This window comes from Muscardinus avellanarius (assembly GCF_963383645.1).
Source record: "Muscardinus avellanarius genome assembly, chromosome: 21".
Taxonomy (NCBI): Eukaryota; Metazoa; Chordata; class Mammalia; order Rodentia; family Gliridae; genus Muscardinus; species Muscardinus avellanarius.
The window spans coordinates 24,063,124-24,077,930 of NC_137807.1; the positions used below are offsets into that span (position 1 = coordinate 24,063,124).

Here is a 14,807-nt window from a genome sequence, read left to right on the forward strand (position 1 = left end):
CCGCCGCCCGTGGCCTCGCGGGAGCGTCGGGCCCGTCTGCGGCTCTCTCTAGCGGCTACCCCGGGCCAGCCCGCACCCTGGTTCCCCTCTAAATGCCATTACACACCTCGCCTCGCTCAGGGCGCCCCTCACCTGGCGGTGACGGGTCCACAGGTTAAATTGTAAGGGGAGAGCCTGGCCCTCGGCGCCACTCCCTGCCGCCCCCGGTCCGAGGGCCCCGGCCCCGAGTCTCCTCCGGGCCGCGCGGGCCCCCTTGTCCTCTCGACGGCTCGAGGGCGGTGCTCCCCGCGGTCCCCGGGTCCTGTCATCAGCCCTTTCTTCCGGTGCGGAACTATGTTTCCGGAGCCCGTGTTTCCCAGCCGGCGGAGTGAGGAGGGAGCACGGGGGAAGGGAGACGGGAGCGCCGTGCGCGCGGCATTCTGGGAACGCGTGGTGTTCTGGGAGCGCGGCGCCGCCATTCGCTTGCCTCACGCCGGGGCGGTCGCTGCAGCGTCTGTCGCCGCACCGAAAAGGAAGAAGGAGGCCGCAGCCGGTGAGGAGAAACCGGGAGTGGGCGAGGGGAGGCCGAGGCGCCCGCGGGGCCGGGGCTGGAGGGGGAGCTCGGAGGAGCTCGCGGGGCTCGGAGGGAGGAGGCGGGAACCCGGGCCACCAGCGCATCGCCTTCCCCTGAACCCTAGCAGGGCCGCCCTTTTCAAAGCTCTTAACGCCCCCGTGCCTCTCCTGCCCCGGCCCCTCGCGCTTTCCCCAGTGTTGCAGAAGTTCTAACGCGTCTCCTTGCTTTTAGACTATGTTCACTCCGTTTTGTAAATACGATTACTTTTTCATTGGGTCTTAGGTAAAAATCCTTGAGTGTATAGCCTCACCGTCTTCACTTTATGACCCAAGTTTCTTTCTTTTCTTTTCTTTTCTTTTTTTTTTTTTTTTGGTGGTACTGAGGATGGAACCCAGGGGCTTTCTACCTCTGGGCTATCCTCCCAGACCTTTTTTATATTTTATTTGGAAACAGGGTCTCACTAAGTAGCTGAGGCTGGCTTCGAACCCGTGCGATCCTCCTGTCTCAGCCTCCCAAGCGCAGGGATTACAAACGTGCCCACCACACCCGGCTTGACCCAAGTTTCTAAAGCGGAAAACCATGGATCCTCAGCAGGGCAACCTGCTTTTGCCAATTTCCCAGTCTCCTTTGCCTCCTGATGTTAAGTTCCGATCTTGAGTTGTTACCTCTTTCAGATTAAAAAGTCCTCTGCTTGCCTCTTTTAACTGGAGCGAATCAGGTCTTACTCTGCTTGTGTTTTTCTTCCATGATGAACATTTTCTGCATGTTATCACTTTGCAAACACTTAGATGTTTTCTCTTTGGCCTTGGGAAATAAAATAAAGCAAAGAGTCAAAGGGCTGAATTGGAAACGCAGCCGCCACTCCTATAGATAGATTTGCCTAGGTCCTTTGGTCTGTTTCTGCACTCCCCAATACCGTAGTCTTTAGTCAGACGTGGTTATTGAACACTTGCTATGTGGCCAGTGTGATGGAGAGGCTGGAGTTTTAATAGTGTAAACTGACTACTGGACAGCTCGGGTGTCTATATTGTGTTTCTCACAATGGAGTCATCCAGGACTGTGGGTTAACACATAAGTTGTTCTAAACGTGCATTCTAGTCCCCTCTCCCGCTACACCCACACAGTATGGGGTAATGATAATTCTGATAAAGATCAAGGGCCATAGGGTAGGAGAGAAAGGAAGGTCCTTTTCATTCATGCTAGCTTCCCTCTGTCCAACCTCCCATACACACACCTTGTATGAATTTGCCATGTGGGTTTTTCCAAGCCGGGAGCTGGGCTTCTTCCATAGAAAACGCAGCGGTGGCTTCTTTGCTAAGTAGAGTGGAGTACCAGGACTTTTCAGGCTCTGAACGACTAACTGACTGATGTTTCCCTCGCTGTAGAACTCTCTTCCCGCCAAGATGTCTATTGGTGTGCCGATTAAAGTCCTGCACGAGGCCGAGGGCCACATCGTGACATGTGAGACAAACACCGGCGAGGTGTATCGGGGGAAGCTCATCGAAGCAGAAGACAACATGAACTGCCAGGTATGCTGCTCTGCCTGAGCTCGCGAGAGAGCTGTGGGCCTGTGTCTCAGGAAGGCCGTGAACCTGTTCCTGTTCGGCAGTCATTTACTGAAGGCCTAAGGGGAGCCAGGCAGAGGCACGCAGCCTGGAGAAATGCTGCTTGGAAGTGTGGAATACTTAATTTTGCCCTGTGTTTTCTCCATCCCGTAGTCATCTTCTTCCACATCTTGGAGGCGCATTTGAGAGAGGTGGTGTGACTCCCTTTGGTAGACTTCAGGTTCAGGACCATTGTCCATTTCCCCCGCGTGCTTTGCAGTGAGCAGAGCCTTTGATTCACAACCTGTGTCTAGGCCCCTTTTTCCTGGAGGAAGTTTCCTTTGATTGTTGTGACTACTTTGTGCGGTAAGCAGGTTCAGTGATAATCTTGTCGGCCATAAAGTATGGAGAATGAGATCAAAGAATTCAGCTACTGGCTGGGCGTGGTGGTATGCATCTGTAATCCCAGTACTTGGGAGGTTGAGACAGGAGGATCACAGGTTCGGGGCCAGCCTCAGAAACATAATGAGGCTCTCAGCAATTTGGCAAGACCTTGTCTCCCAAAAAAAGTCATATACCTCCTGAGTCCAGTCACGAGTAACCACGCATGTGCACACACACGTGAGCTCATCTGCTGAACACCTGCTTCCTAATGTGCGTGTCTCACGGAGCTGTGCCTTTTGCAGTCATGTGAATTTTTGTCTTTTGATGCTGGAATTGAACCCAGGTTCTTTCTACCTCTGAGCCATACCCCCAGACCTTCACCTCCTCCTTCCCCCAAAATAAGTTCTGCTAAGTTGCCGGGGCTCTACTCAAACCTGGGACCCTCTTATTTCAGCCTCCCAAATACTGAGATTATAGGTGTGTGCCACCATGCTAGGCAGGCTTGCAAATTTATGCAGCGTTATTTTACATAACCTTATTGTTTTATATACTGGCTCTTTATTTATTTATGTTTTTGGTGGTACTGGGGTTCCTGGAAGCCCTTCTAGCTCCGGGCTACACTCCCAGACCTATTTTTACATTTTTATTTTGGAAACAGGGTCTCCTAAGCCAGCGTACGCGGCTGGCTTCAAACCTGCGCGATCCTCCTGTCTCTGCCTCCCAAGCGCGGGGATGACAAGCGTGCGCCACCACGCCCGGCTTATACTGGCTCTTTAAACCAGTGGTTAAGAGCTTGGGCTTTGGAATCAGATGGAGTGTGAATCCTAACTAGGATTAATTTAGGTGTGTTAGCCGGGCGTGGTGGCGCACGCTTGTAATCCCAGCATTTGGGGGCTGAAACAGGAGGATCGTGGTTCCCATACAGCTTCAGCTACTTAGTGAGGCCCTTCGCAACTTAGTGAGACCCCGTTTCAAAATAAAGAATAAAAATTAGGGCAGGGGGTGTAGCTCGGAGGTAGAATGCCCTGGGTTTCATCCCCAGACCCGCAAAAAAAAAAAAATTGAGATGTGTCATTTGCCTCCGTTTCCTCTTATGTAAAATGGAGATGATGTATTTTGGGTCCTCTGGGGTGTAGATGCCAAAGCAGAATTAGACGTGCAAGAGATTTATTGGGGAAATGGCAGTAAAGGATGATGGGGCGAGGGAGCAGGTCAGCAGGAGAGCTCTCAGTCTGGGGCGCTGTCTGACCCGGGAAGGGAAGGAAGAGTCAGCAGAAAGCCTCGGGCTGCAGCATAGTTCTCAAAAGTCGCCGCCAGACAGAACCTTCTTCCAGGAGGCGGCTGGCGTGGAACAAGTGGTCTGTCTAGTACTCCCTTTGTGGTCAGCTGTTGGCTGGCAGCCACTGGAGAGTTGCGGGTGCTGTGGTGGACCCCAAAGGTGGCAGCTGCAGGCTGATGGTTCCCATACTCCTTCTAGCCCGTTTTCTCTGGAGGGAAATCTGAGCGGCACACTCCCAAGACGGCCACGGGATAGGCCCACACCTCGCGGTGTCATGCAAGTCAGGTGGGATTTGTTGTGGGTAGCCAGGTCAGTGCCTCACACCGCACGTGTTCAGTGTGGTCCCCGTTGCTGTTTCCCACGTTGGAGCTGAAGATTGGTGACCCTGGTGGCGCTGAGGTCAGGCAGCCTGGCTGTGCCTCGAGCGGTTCCTTCATTTGCCTGTGGCTTCTCTGTAGATGGGCGATTCCCTCCGCTTCCTGCCAGGTTGAGCCCCAGGCATGTGGGGACCCCGAGCTCTGGTGACTCGGCTGTCTCCTTGTTGGTGCCACAGAGGTGGGTGGCACGGGCTCTCGAGGTCCTGTGCTGCCTGGCCTTCCCTCTTGGCCTTCGGGGTGCTGCTTTCATGGATGTGGTCCTGGGGCTCCCTTGTCTGTCTTAAGGTGCCTTAGTTTGGTGGGTAGAAGGCAGGACTTGGGTAGTGATTTGTGTGTGCACACACAACATTGGGGACGGAACCGAAGGGCGTTCTACCTTTGAGCTATCACCTCCAACCTCATTTTATTTTTCGTTTTGAAACAGGGTCGTGTTAAGCAGCCGTGGGCCTCACTATGTTGCTGGGGCTAGCCTTGAACCTGGGATCTTCCTGTCTGGCCTCCCAAGCACCAAGATTATAGGTCTGCGCCACCACACCTGGCTGGGGTAGTGGTTTAGACTACTAACAGAACTTGCAGGGCTTCCAGCACACCCATCTTAACCGGACGGCATCTCACCAGGCGGTGTGGATGGTCTCAGAAGTGTAGCTCGTGTGGTGCAAGTGCACAGACCCTGGTGTAGACAGACCTGGAGTCGGGGTGCCTCCTGCCAGCTCGTGTGACTGGGTGAGCTTCCTCTAAGGGATAAAAAATAGCACGTTGGCTTCAGAACCGCAGTGCAGAGGGAGTGGGCAGATGTGGGTCGAGCGCAGGCCCTCGTGGGCCAGCCGCTCGCCTCCCCACCTGTCTGACTTTGCTAGGGCAGCCATGACAGGTCTGTGTGGTGGGTGGTGTAGACAACTGCAGTCTGTCTTGTCATCTTTCTTTTTTTTCTTTTTTTTTTTCTTTTCTTTTTTCTTTTTTGTGGAAGTGGGGGTGGAACCCAGGGGCCTTCTACCTCCGGGCTACATTCCTAGCCCTATTTTTTATTCCTTTTTTTCCTTTGGTGGTACTGGGGTTCCTGAAAGCCCTTCTACCTCTGGGCTACACTCCCAGGCCTATTTTATACTTTTTTTATTTTTGGAAACAGGGTCTCCTAAGCCAGCGTGCGCGGCTGGCTTCGAACCTGCGCGATCCTCCTGTCTCCGCCTCCCAAGCGCCACCACGCCCAGCTGTTATTATTTTGAAACAGGGTCTCACTGAGTTGCAGTGGATGGCCGCACGCCTGTGACCCTCCTGCCTCAGCCTCCTGGGTACTGGGATCACCAGCCAGTGCACCGAGCCCCGCTTGTCTAGTCACATTTCTGAAGGCTGGAAGTCGGGGCCTCCTGAGATCCCAGAGGAAAGATCTGTTCCCCTCTCCAGCTGTAGGTGGCGTCTCCTCCCTGCGTCTTTACCTGATCTTCCCCCAGCTGCTCTGTTCAAATCTCTTACAAGGGCACCATTCCTGTTGGATTAGGGCCCACCCACTAAAAATAAATTAAATAAGTAAATGTTATGAGCCTAGTGCTGTGGCACATGTCTGTAGTTCCAGCTACTCAGGAGACTGAAAGGCAGGAGAATCCCGGGCTCGAGGCCGGTATCCGCATCGTGATGCTGTTTCCAAGTACAAAACAGGGCTGGGCTGTAGCTTGGGTGTGGAGTGTTCCTGGTCCAGTCCTCAGCGCCCTCCCCACACACACGTCAGTCTGGGCAACAACATATCAAAAAAATAAAAGTACATTGAGGTGTAAACCCGGGCAGGGGAAATCGCCGACTCTGAGGCGTGGTGGTCATAAAGAGCAGTTGCCTGGATCTCCCTGGTGAGACCCCACTGGATGGTGTTGTCGGCAGTACCCCATACAGATGATGCCACTTTTTAGGTCCCTTAAGTACTTTTAAAGGTAGCCTATTACGGTGTTTTTTAAGTTTTGGGGGAGGGTACTGGGGATTGAGCCCCGGGGGCATTCTGCCTCCGAGCTGTACCCCCAGCCCTATTTTTTATTCTGTCTTTTGTAGAAGGCCTCCAGCTGAGGCTGGTCTTGAACCTGGGATCCTCCCATCTTAGCCTGCCATGTCCTGGTATTACAAGCATGTGTGCCACCACACCTGGCCCACTTCTCTTGACACTTGAAAATGTGACCTCTGGATGGGCAGGGTGCTGCGCGCCTATGACGCCAGTACTTGGAGGCTGAGATAAGATCCCAGGCTTGGGATGTAGTTCTTTGTTTGGTAGAGCCCTTGGCCTAGCCTGTGCAAAGTCTCTGGGTCCGTTTCCAGAAAGAAAAGGGGGCGGGGGGCGTCTAGTGATTTACTAAAATTAAGAGCATTCGGGCCGGGCGTGGTGGGCACGCTTGTCATCCCCGCGCTTGGGAGGCTGAGACAGGAGGATCGCGCAGGTTCGAAGCCAGCCTCAGCTACTTAGGCTCTCAGCAACTTAGTGAGACCCTGTTTCCAAATAAAATATAAAAAAGGTCTGGGAGTATAGCCCAGAGGTAGAAAGCCCCTGGGTTCCACCCCCAGTACCACAAAAAAAAAAAAAGAACATTCGGGTATGGTGGTACAGGCTTGTAATCCTAGCACTTGGGAGCCTGTGCAGGAGGGTCACAGATTCGCGGTCAGCCTTAGCAACTTGGTGAGGCTCTGTTTTAATATTCAGAATAAATTTGTAGCCAGGCATGGTGGCACATGCTTGTAATCCTAGTACTTGGGAGGCTGAGTCAGGAGGATCACAGGTTCGAGGACAGCCTCAGCAATGTAGTGAGGCTCTCAGCAACCTAGGGAGACCCTGTTGCCACATAAAACGGAGTCGGTCTATAGCTTGGCAGTACAGTGCCTCTGGGTTTGGTTCCCGATACCACTAAATGAGTGAGTAAGTCAATTTTTTAAAAAGAACTGAGGTGGAATGTCCCTGGGTTCAATCCCGGTACATGTATACATGCACGCACGCACGCTTTAGGGTAAGGAATAGTGAGTAAAAAGAAACGCACAGTTATCTCGTAAACGACCGTATTTACATAGCCTTTGGGGAAATCGCCTTTTGTGGAGGAGGGTCTGTATGGAAGGTCGTCTGTCTTTAAGTTGCGTTCGCCTGACTCTTCCCAAGCTACTGAGCGTATTTCCTGAGCACAGACGGGGGAGCCCTTCCTGCCGCACCTCGGCGCGCGTGGCGAGTTCACCTAACGTGCGCGCTCACACGTCGGCTGTCCTTGGGCTGCAGGAGAAAAGCCAGCTCGAGCCCAGACTCCGGGGTCTCCCGCCTCGCGTGCTGGGGGGCTTCCGACGCAGCCGGCAGCCTGTGCTGCACTCGCCGCTCGTGCGCCGGCTGGTCTGCCTCAGTCCGGGCGCTGTGTGGCACTGCCCTTTTGGGGCGCCACAGCGAGCCCCAGGCCGTTTTGTCTGTGCTGCTCAGACCGGCTGTGAACGGCTCCCCCCACCCCCTGCTGTGTTAATTAATCTGCTCGAGCAGCTCAGAGCTCAGGGGAGCACCGCGTTTCCCAGCTCGTCATAAATGGTGTTTTAAAGGCTCAGGAAGAGATGGACAGGGCGGCACGGGAAGGGACGTGCTGGACCCAGCGGCCTTCCTGGCACCACCCTGCAGCCTCACCTCTTTGAACTCGATCCTTGTGGGTTTTATGGAGATTTCTCTGCGCGGGCATGATTGGAGCGTGGACAACTTTGTAGAAAGGTAATCGGACAAAAAGGGTGTGATCTCAGCAGGGCACGGTGGCGCACGCCTGCCATCCCGTCCTTGGGAGGCTGAGACAGGAGGACTCAGGTTCCAGGACAGCCTCAGCAATAGTGGACTCATCAACCTAGTGAGATGCTATTTCCAAGTAAGAAATAAAATGGGACTGGGGGTGTAGCTCAAAGGTAGAATGCCTCTGGGTTCCATCCCCAGCACCACCAGAAAAAAAAAGCATAGCCTGCAGGGCCCCCCGTGGGTCCCCTCAGCCGCTCCCTGGCGCCCCTTCCTCCAGGTGTGGGGCAGGCCCTTTGTGAACCAGGGGCCTGAGCTCTGCTTCCAGACAAGGGACATTCTTTGTGGCCAGCTCCAGGTCAGCACGGTGGAAAAGGACTGGGTTCTGTGCACACGCTCACTCACACGTACACGCCAGCACGCAGCCCGCGGAGCTGCCCCAGGCTCCAGGGTTTCTTCTCAGCTCGGTGCTGCTTCTGCTGTCGGTTATTCATTGTGGCTGTTTAGAAAAGTTGTTTATTTTTTACTTTTATTTCTTTTTTATTTTAATAAAACATTTATTTATTTTGCAGCACTGGGAATTGAATCCAGGGGCTTTCTACATCTGAGCTATACTCCCAGTCCTATTTTTATTCTTTATTTGAAACAGGGTCTCACTGACTTGCAAAGGGCCTCACTAAGTAGCTGAGGCTGGCCGCGAACCGTGATCCTCCTGTCTCAGCCTCCCAAATGCTGGGATTATAAGCATGCACCACCACACCTGGCTTAGAAAAGTTGTTTAGTCGGTGTCCCTGCCTGGCTCTTCATTAAAACCTACTCCGCTCAAACGTCACTGCCTGTGGCTGGGCACAGGGGCACGTGCCTCCGTCCCAGCTGCCGGGGAGGATGAGGGAGTGTGAGGCCAGGCTGGGCAGCTTAGGGAGACCTCTCAAGTTTGTAAAAAGGACTCGGAATGTGGCTTAGAGGTCAAACACCCCTGCGATTACTCCCCAGCACCCCTCCACACACACGCACGCGCGCACAGTTGCTGCCTCTGGTTTTACGGGCAGTGTGGGGGCGGGGTGCCTGTGTTGGGCCCTGCTGGGGTTCCTCTTTGGGGCTCCTTGAAGCCGGGGCGGGGGTCCAGCAGGGGAGGCGCGGGCTTGGCAGCAGCACAGGCCCACAGAGGCGTCTTGCCCTCGGCCACTGGGCCTGTCCTGCTCCTCGGCTGCCTGTCGGGTGTCTGGACAGCATGGAGGCACGCTTTGCTTTCATTTGCTCTGACGGTCACAGGGAGGAAGCGGGCCATCACAGCGACTGCGCATGACCGTGGAGGGATGTGGCTGCGGTGAGCAGCATGGTGGCCACGGGCCTGGGTGTGGCTCTGCCTGGCTGTGCTGCCCTGGCTCCCCGGGGGCATGGGGTGGTGCCTGGCCCATCTCCCTGCTAGGGTCTTGTGGTGTAAAATGAGTTACGTGGGGAATCGTCCTGAGTTAGCATCTGGCGAGCGTCCAGTCCGCTCAGGAAGTACTGACTTGTCAGGTTGTTTCCCTCGCCCCTCGGGGAGGGAGCGGGCTCAGAACGCTGCAGTCATCATGTTCCTGACAGCTGGCAGAGCAGGGTGTGGGCGTCGTGTTGGAGAGCCTGGCAGTCTAAACACAAGCTGTCCATGGTACCAGAGGTCATGGGCTCGTCAGGGGAGCAGGGGACGGCCAGGACTTGTCACCTGTGGACATTTTAAGGAACTGGGCTGTGGGGCCTACAGCAGAGCTTGCTGGGAAATAGGGCCCTGTCGTCCTGAAGGTAAACGGAACAGTGCGTTGGAGCTCTAGACACCATTCTTTTCTGTTTATTTGTTTGCGGTACCTCTGAGCTCTACCCCCAGCCCTAATTTTTATCCTTTATTTTGAAACAGGGTCTCATTGAGTTGCAAAGGGCCTCGCTAAGTACCTGAGGCTGGCTGCGAACCCTGATCCTCCGGTCTCAGCCTCCTGAGTGCTGGACTGACAAGCGTGCCCACCACGCCCGGCTCTAGAAACCATTCTAGCTGCGGGAGAGCCCGGACCCGCTGCTCTTGCCTCACTGGGTGTTCCATGAGAGGCCGCCGGGCAGGCAGCCCTTGAGAAGAGAGGATGTGAGCAGGGCGGCGCGGCATCGCCACCCAGCAGCGGTCCCCTCCGTCCAGGCGGCTCCCTGATGGGCCTCTGCTCCCAGGAGTCATGGCGCCTCTCAGGTTGGGTGCTGGTCGTTGGTGTGGCCTTGCAGGCCCGGCACGTCGCCTGGCTGCTCTCACCCGAGGACCCCAGCCCACATCACCATGCTTGGCACGCGCTTCTTCCTAGAGTGCCCCAGTGCTTGAGAGGCTGAGACAAGAGGCTCACGGGTTCAAGGCCAGCCTCGGCCACTTAACAAGATCCTGTTTCAAAATAAAAAGGGTTGAGGATGTAGCTGGAAGGTAGAGTACCTCTGGGTTCAAACAAGAAACACCAAACTGCCAGCTGAATGTCAGCCCCTTCTCTCTACACAAACTCGAATGGCCCCCTTAGTCTCAGAAGTGGTGACCATGTTGTCATGATCCGTCGCTCCATCTTGATCTTGCGTGCCCTCCCATGCACACACTGCTGGACGCCCTCCAGCAGGGCGGCCCTGGGAGCAGCAGCGCTTGACACGCCTGGGCCTTCGTGGCGCCTTCGCGGCCACGAGCCAGCAGACGCGGCAAGGACAGTGAGTGCCCAAGAGCTCCGCGCGGGCCGGGCCGGGCCTCCAAACGGGAGCCTCTGCAGCCCCCCACGCAGTGGCTGCTGCCGTGCTGCCGCCTGCGTTTCTGGGCCTCCCTCCTGGCAAGCCCTGTGCTCTGCACCACGTGGCCCTCACTGAGCAGCTGCGCTTCCCTTCCAGATGTCCAACATCACGGTCACCTACAGAGACGGCCGGGTGGCCCAGCTGGAGCAGGTGTACATCCGCGGCAGCAAGATCCGCTTTCTGATTTTGCCCGACATGCTGAAGAACGCGCCCATGTTAAAGAGCATGAAGAACAAGAACCAAGGCTCGGGCGCCGGCCGGGGCAAGGCCGCCATCCTGAAGGCCCAAGGTAGGTGCTGCCGCGCGGCCGGGTTCTGCAGCGGAGCGCCGGCCTCCCAGGGGGCGGGGCAAAGCGGCCTCGGGGAGTCCACCGAAAAAGAAGAGTGGAACTCTATCTTTTTTTTTCTTAGTTCTGGGGACAGACCCCAAGGGCATTCTACCTCTGAGCTATACCCCCAGCCGTGTGTGTGTGTGTGTGTGTGTGTGTGTGTGTGTGTGTGTGTGTGTGTGTTTGTTTTACTGGTGGTAGAACCCAGAGGCTTTCTCCTCCGGGCTATACTCCCAGCCCTATTTTATATTATTTGGAGACAGGGTCTCACTAAGTTGCTGAGAACCTCACTAAGTAGCTGGGGCTGGCTTGGAACCCGTGCGCTCCTCCTGTCTCAGCCTCCCAAGCGCAGGGATTACAAGTGTGCGCCACCAGGCCCAGCCCTTTTTATTTCTTAATTTTGAAGTGGTCTCACCAAGTTACCAAGGGCCTTGCTAAGTAGCTTAAAGTAGCTGAGGCTGACGAATCCGTGGTCCTCCTGTCTCTGTCCCAAGTACTGGGGTTGCGCGTGTACGCCCCCACGCCCAACTTGACTCCTGTCTTAGGAGCAAATAGCCCTCAATTTCCAGAGGGTCCTTCCGTTCCAGTCTCTTCCGCATTGAAGAGCAAACACCGGGAGCATCGCGCTGCCCTTAACACAGTGGGCGTTCCTAGGAAGGCTGGGTGATGTGTCTTGCTACCCACATGCTTAGTGGGGCGCTAGAAACGAACGCAGGCGTGAGCCTGGCGCCCTCACTGAAGAACTTCCTGGTTTGTTAACTCTTTTTTATTTATTTTTGCAAATGAAAACAGACTTCTAGTCTTCCCCTCCCCCCCCAGTACTGGGGGTGGAACCCAGGAGCATTGTTCCTCTGAGCTATGTCCCCAGCCCTTTTTTTGGGGGGGGGGTTAATTTTGAAACAGGGTCTCACTGAGTTGCAAAGGGCCTCACTAAGCAGCTAATGCTGTCTGCGAACCTGGATCCTCCTGTCTCAGCCTCCTGGATGCTGGGATTACAAGTGTACGCCACCACGCCTGGCTAAAAATAGGGTGTAGCTTGGAGGTAGCATGCCTCTGGATTTAATCCCCAGCACCACAAAAATAAATAAATAAATAAGTAAATAAATAAATAAATAAATGCCCTCTGTGGGGGAGGGGGTCTGATAAAATCTTGCCCTCCGCTTCCTTGGGGAAGCGCCGCCCTCCCAACCCTGGGCCGCTGCTCGCCTTCTGCAGCCACAGGGCCCAGCGGTGCCCGCTGCACCAGGCGGGCAGGTCCTGGGGGGGGCTCCTCCCTCCCCTGGCTGCTCTGGAGTGGGCACCGCCTTGGTGGCCTTGGCTCTGTCCTGCTAGGCCTGGATTCCCTCCTAGGCCCCAGGGCAGCTAGCAGAGCTTTCTTGCCCTTTGTGTGGGGTGTGTTATTTTGTTTCTGCTGTTGTGGAAAAACAAAGAATAATTCAGACTCCATGTCCAGAATCAACACATGTTAGCACTTAACTTTGTCTCCGAATTTCAGAAGTGAATTAAATGGTCTGTGACGGCCAGCCCTGAAAGTCCTCTTTTCGGGGGTTCTCGGGCCACCCTGCCTCTGCGGGCGAGGCCCTTGGCCCTCCTGGCCCCTCCCTCGCCCCCCTGGTCCCTCCCTCCCGCTCACCTGTCTTCTGTCTTCCTCCTTTCAGTGGCTGCAAGAGGAAGAGGCCGTGGCATGGGGCGTGGGAACATCTTCCAGAAGCGGAGATAGCTTTCCCTGCCCGCACTCTGCTCCTTTCTCCAGATCACCCAAGTCCATTGCCTCGAGCGCCTGTGTCTGTCCGAGGGTTTGTTGTTTTTTTTTTTTTTTTTTTTAATCTTTCTCTTTAGATCAGAGGAAATGTCAAACTAAATAAATTTGGTTGTTTTGTTTTGTTTGTCTTGCTTTTTGAGAAAATGAGTACCATGTGTTCGTGGTGGAGTTTACCTTGGCAGCGGGCTCGGTTTTGACACCCTGGGAGATGCCCTGGGAGGGTGCCAGGTCTTTGAAATGGTGCAGTTGCTGATAAGCCTTGCTACCGTTCCGGCCAGTCCCCTGGAGCCGGGAGAGCGCCCGGAGCGCGGTGTTGGCGGGCCTGGCGTGGCGCCGAGTTCAGTGCCCCTGGTGAAGTGCTGACGCTCGGCTGTCGCAGCAGTTTGGGCTGTACAGTGCGCTCCCTGACCTCTGGGCTGATAGTCCGGGTGACTCAGCGTGGCCCCGCCCGGCTCCTGCCCACCGCACATGCAGTTGTGGTGCGGGGAAGATGCTGCGAGCTTGGCGCGGTGATCGCTAGTGCAGGAGGCGCACGGAGAGGCCGAGGTGCACAGAAGCCGGCAGAGCGGCCTGAGGAGGCCGGGACGGGAGGCCCTGCGGCAGCCCAGCACTCACGCTCCAACCTAGTGAGACCTGTTCCAAAAACAGAGGGCCCTGGGCTGACTCGGAGGAAAAGGGATCACTTACAGACACTTAGAATGCTGCTCACAAATAGGCTCCAAGGAGTGGGATTGGAGTGGGAGGGGAGGACGAGAAAGCGCCGGGAACCTCAGCGGTCATTTTCTTTTTTTTTTTTTTTTTTTTTTTTTGGCGGTACTGGGGTTCCTAGAAGCCCTTCTACCTCCGGGCTACACTCCCAGACCTATTTTTACATTTTTATTTGGAAACAGGGTCTCCTGAGCCAGCGCGCGCGGCTGGCTTCGAACCTGCGCGATCCTCCTGTCTCTGCCTCCCAAGCGCGGGGATTACAAGCGCGCGCCACCACGCCCGGCTTTGAGCGGTCGTTTTCTATACTCCTTGCTCATACTCCGACGTTACCGAGAGGGCAGGGACTTGCAAAACTCTAAGGATGATAAAGAGCTTCTAAGGAACAAGCATGAGGAAGCAGGTTGAGGAGACACTTAAGCGGCTCCAGGGCGGCCTCCTTGCTCAGGTGGGGGCGCGGCCCAGGGAGCCGCTCACAGAGGTGCTGCAGGGCTGGTGGCCTTTCAGATGGCCCAATCAGCCGGGCAGGTGGCGCACGCTTGGAATCCCCGCTTGGGAGGCCGAGACGGGAGGATCGCACAGGTTCCAAGCCAAGTTCTCAGCTACTTAGTGAGACTCTGTTTCCAAATAAAGTATAAAATAGGTCTGGGAGTATAGCGCGGAGGTAGAATGCCCCTGGGTTTTGCCCCAGTAACACACACACACACACACACACACACACACACACACACACACACACAAATACATCATATATATATATATATATATATATATATGTCAAATGGGCCCGATCGCTGTGAGTAGATTTATTCATTTCGCAGGTCTGGGGATGGAACCCAGGGGCATTTGACCTCTGAGCTACACCCCCTGCCCTATTTTTCATTCTTTATTTTGAAACCGGGTCTCACTGAGTTGCAGAGGGCCTCACTAAGTAGCTGAGGCTGGCCACGAACCGTGATCCTCCTGTCTCAGCCTCCTGAATGCTGGGATTACAAGCGCGTGCCACCACGTCCAGCTACTGTGAGTGAATAATTTAAGGAATTAATTTGTAGTTAAGGTTTCTGGGAGGAAAAGAACTCTACATTAATGTGCAGTGGATGTCTTCCAAGGCTTTGTGAGTGGAATTCTTTCAGGTAGAAGCCGAGCGGCCTATTGTGCCTCCTGGAGACTTACTAACAAGGCGCACTGGGTTATTAATGTACTGAGACAGCAGTGGTTCTCACCACCAGCCAGGTCCTGTTAGAAATAAAGATGGCAGTGGGCGTGGGGGCGCACGCTCGTAACTCCAGTACTTGGGAGGCTGAGACAGGAGGATCGTGGTTCGCAGCCAGCCTCAGCTACTGAATGAGGCCCTCCACAACTTAGTGAGACCTTGTTTC

The 14,807-nt window shown here is 55.0% G+C and overlaps 1 protein-coding gene across 1 annotated transcript; it reads left to right on the forward strand.

The window, feature by feature from the left end:
- Positions 1-443: 443 nt before the first annotated feature.
- On the forward strand, positions 444-12,756 carry SNRPD3 (small nuclear ribonucleoprotein D3 polypeptide). Its single transcript, XM_080717743.1, has 4 exons — positions 444-532; positions 1,939-2,082; positions 10,730-10,922; positions 12,620-12,756. Exons 2-4 carry the CDS (start codon positions 1,957-1,959, stop codon positions 12,679-12,681), a joined length of 381 nt encoding a protein of 126 aa, XP_080573869.1. The 5' UTR covers positions 444-532; positions 1,939-1,956; the 3' UTR covers positions 12,682-12,756.
- The last annotated feature ends 2,051 nt before the right edge of the window (positions 12,757-14,807 follow it).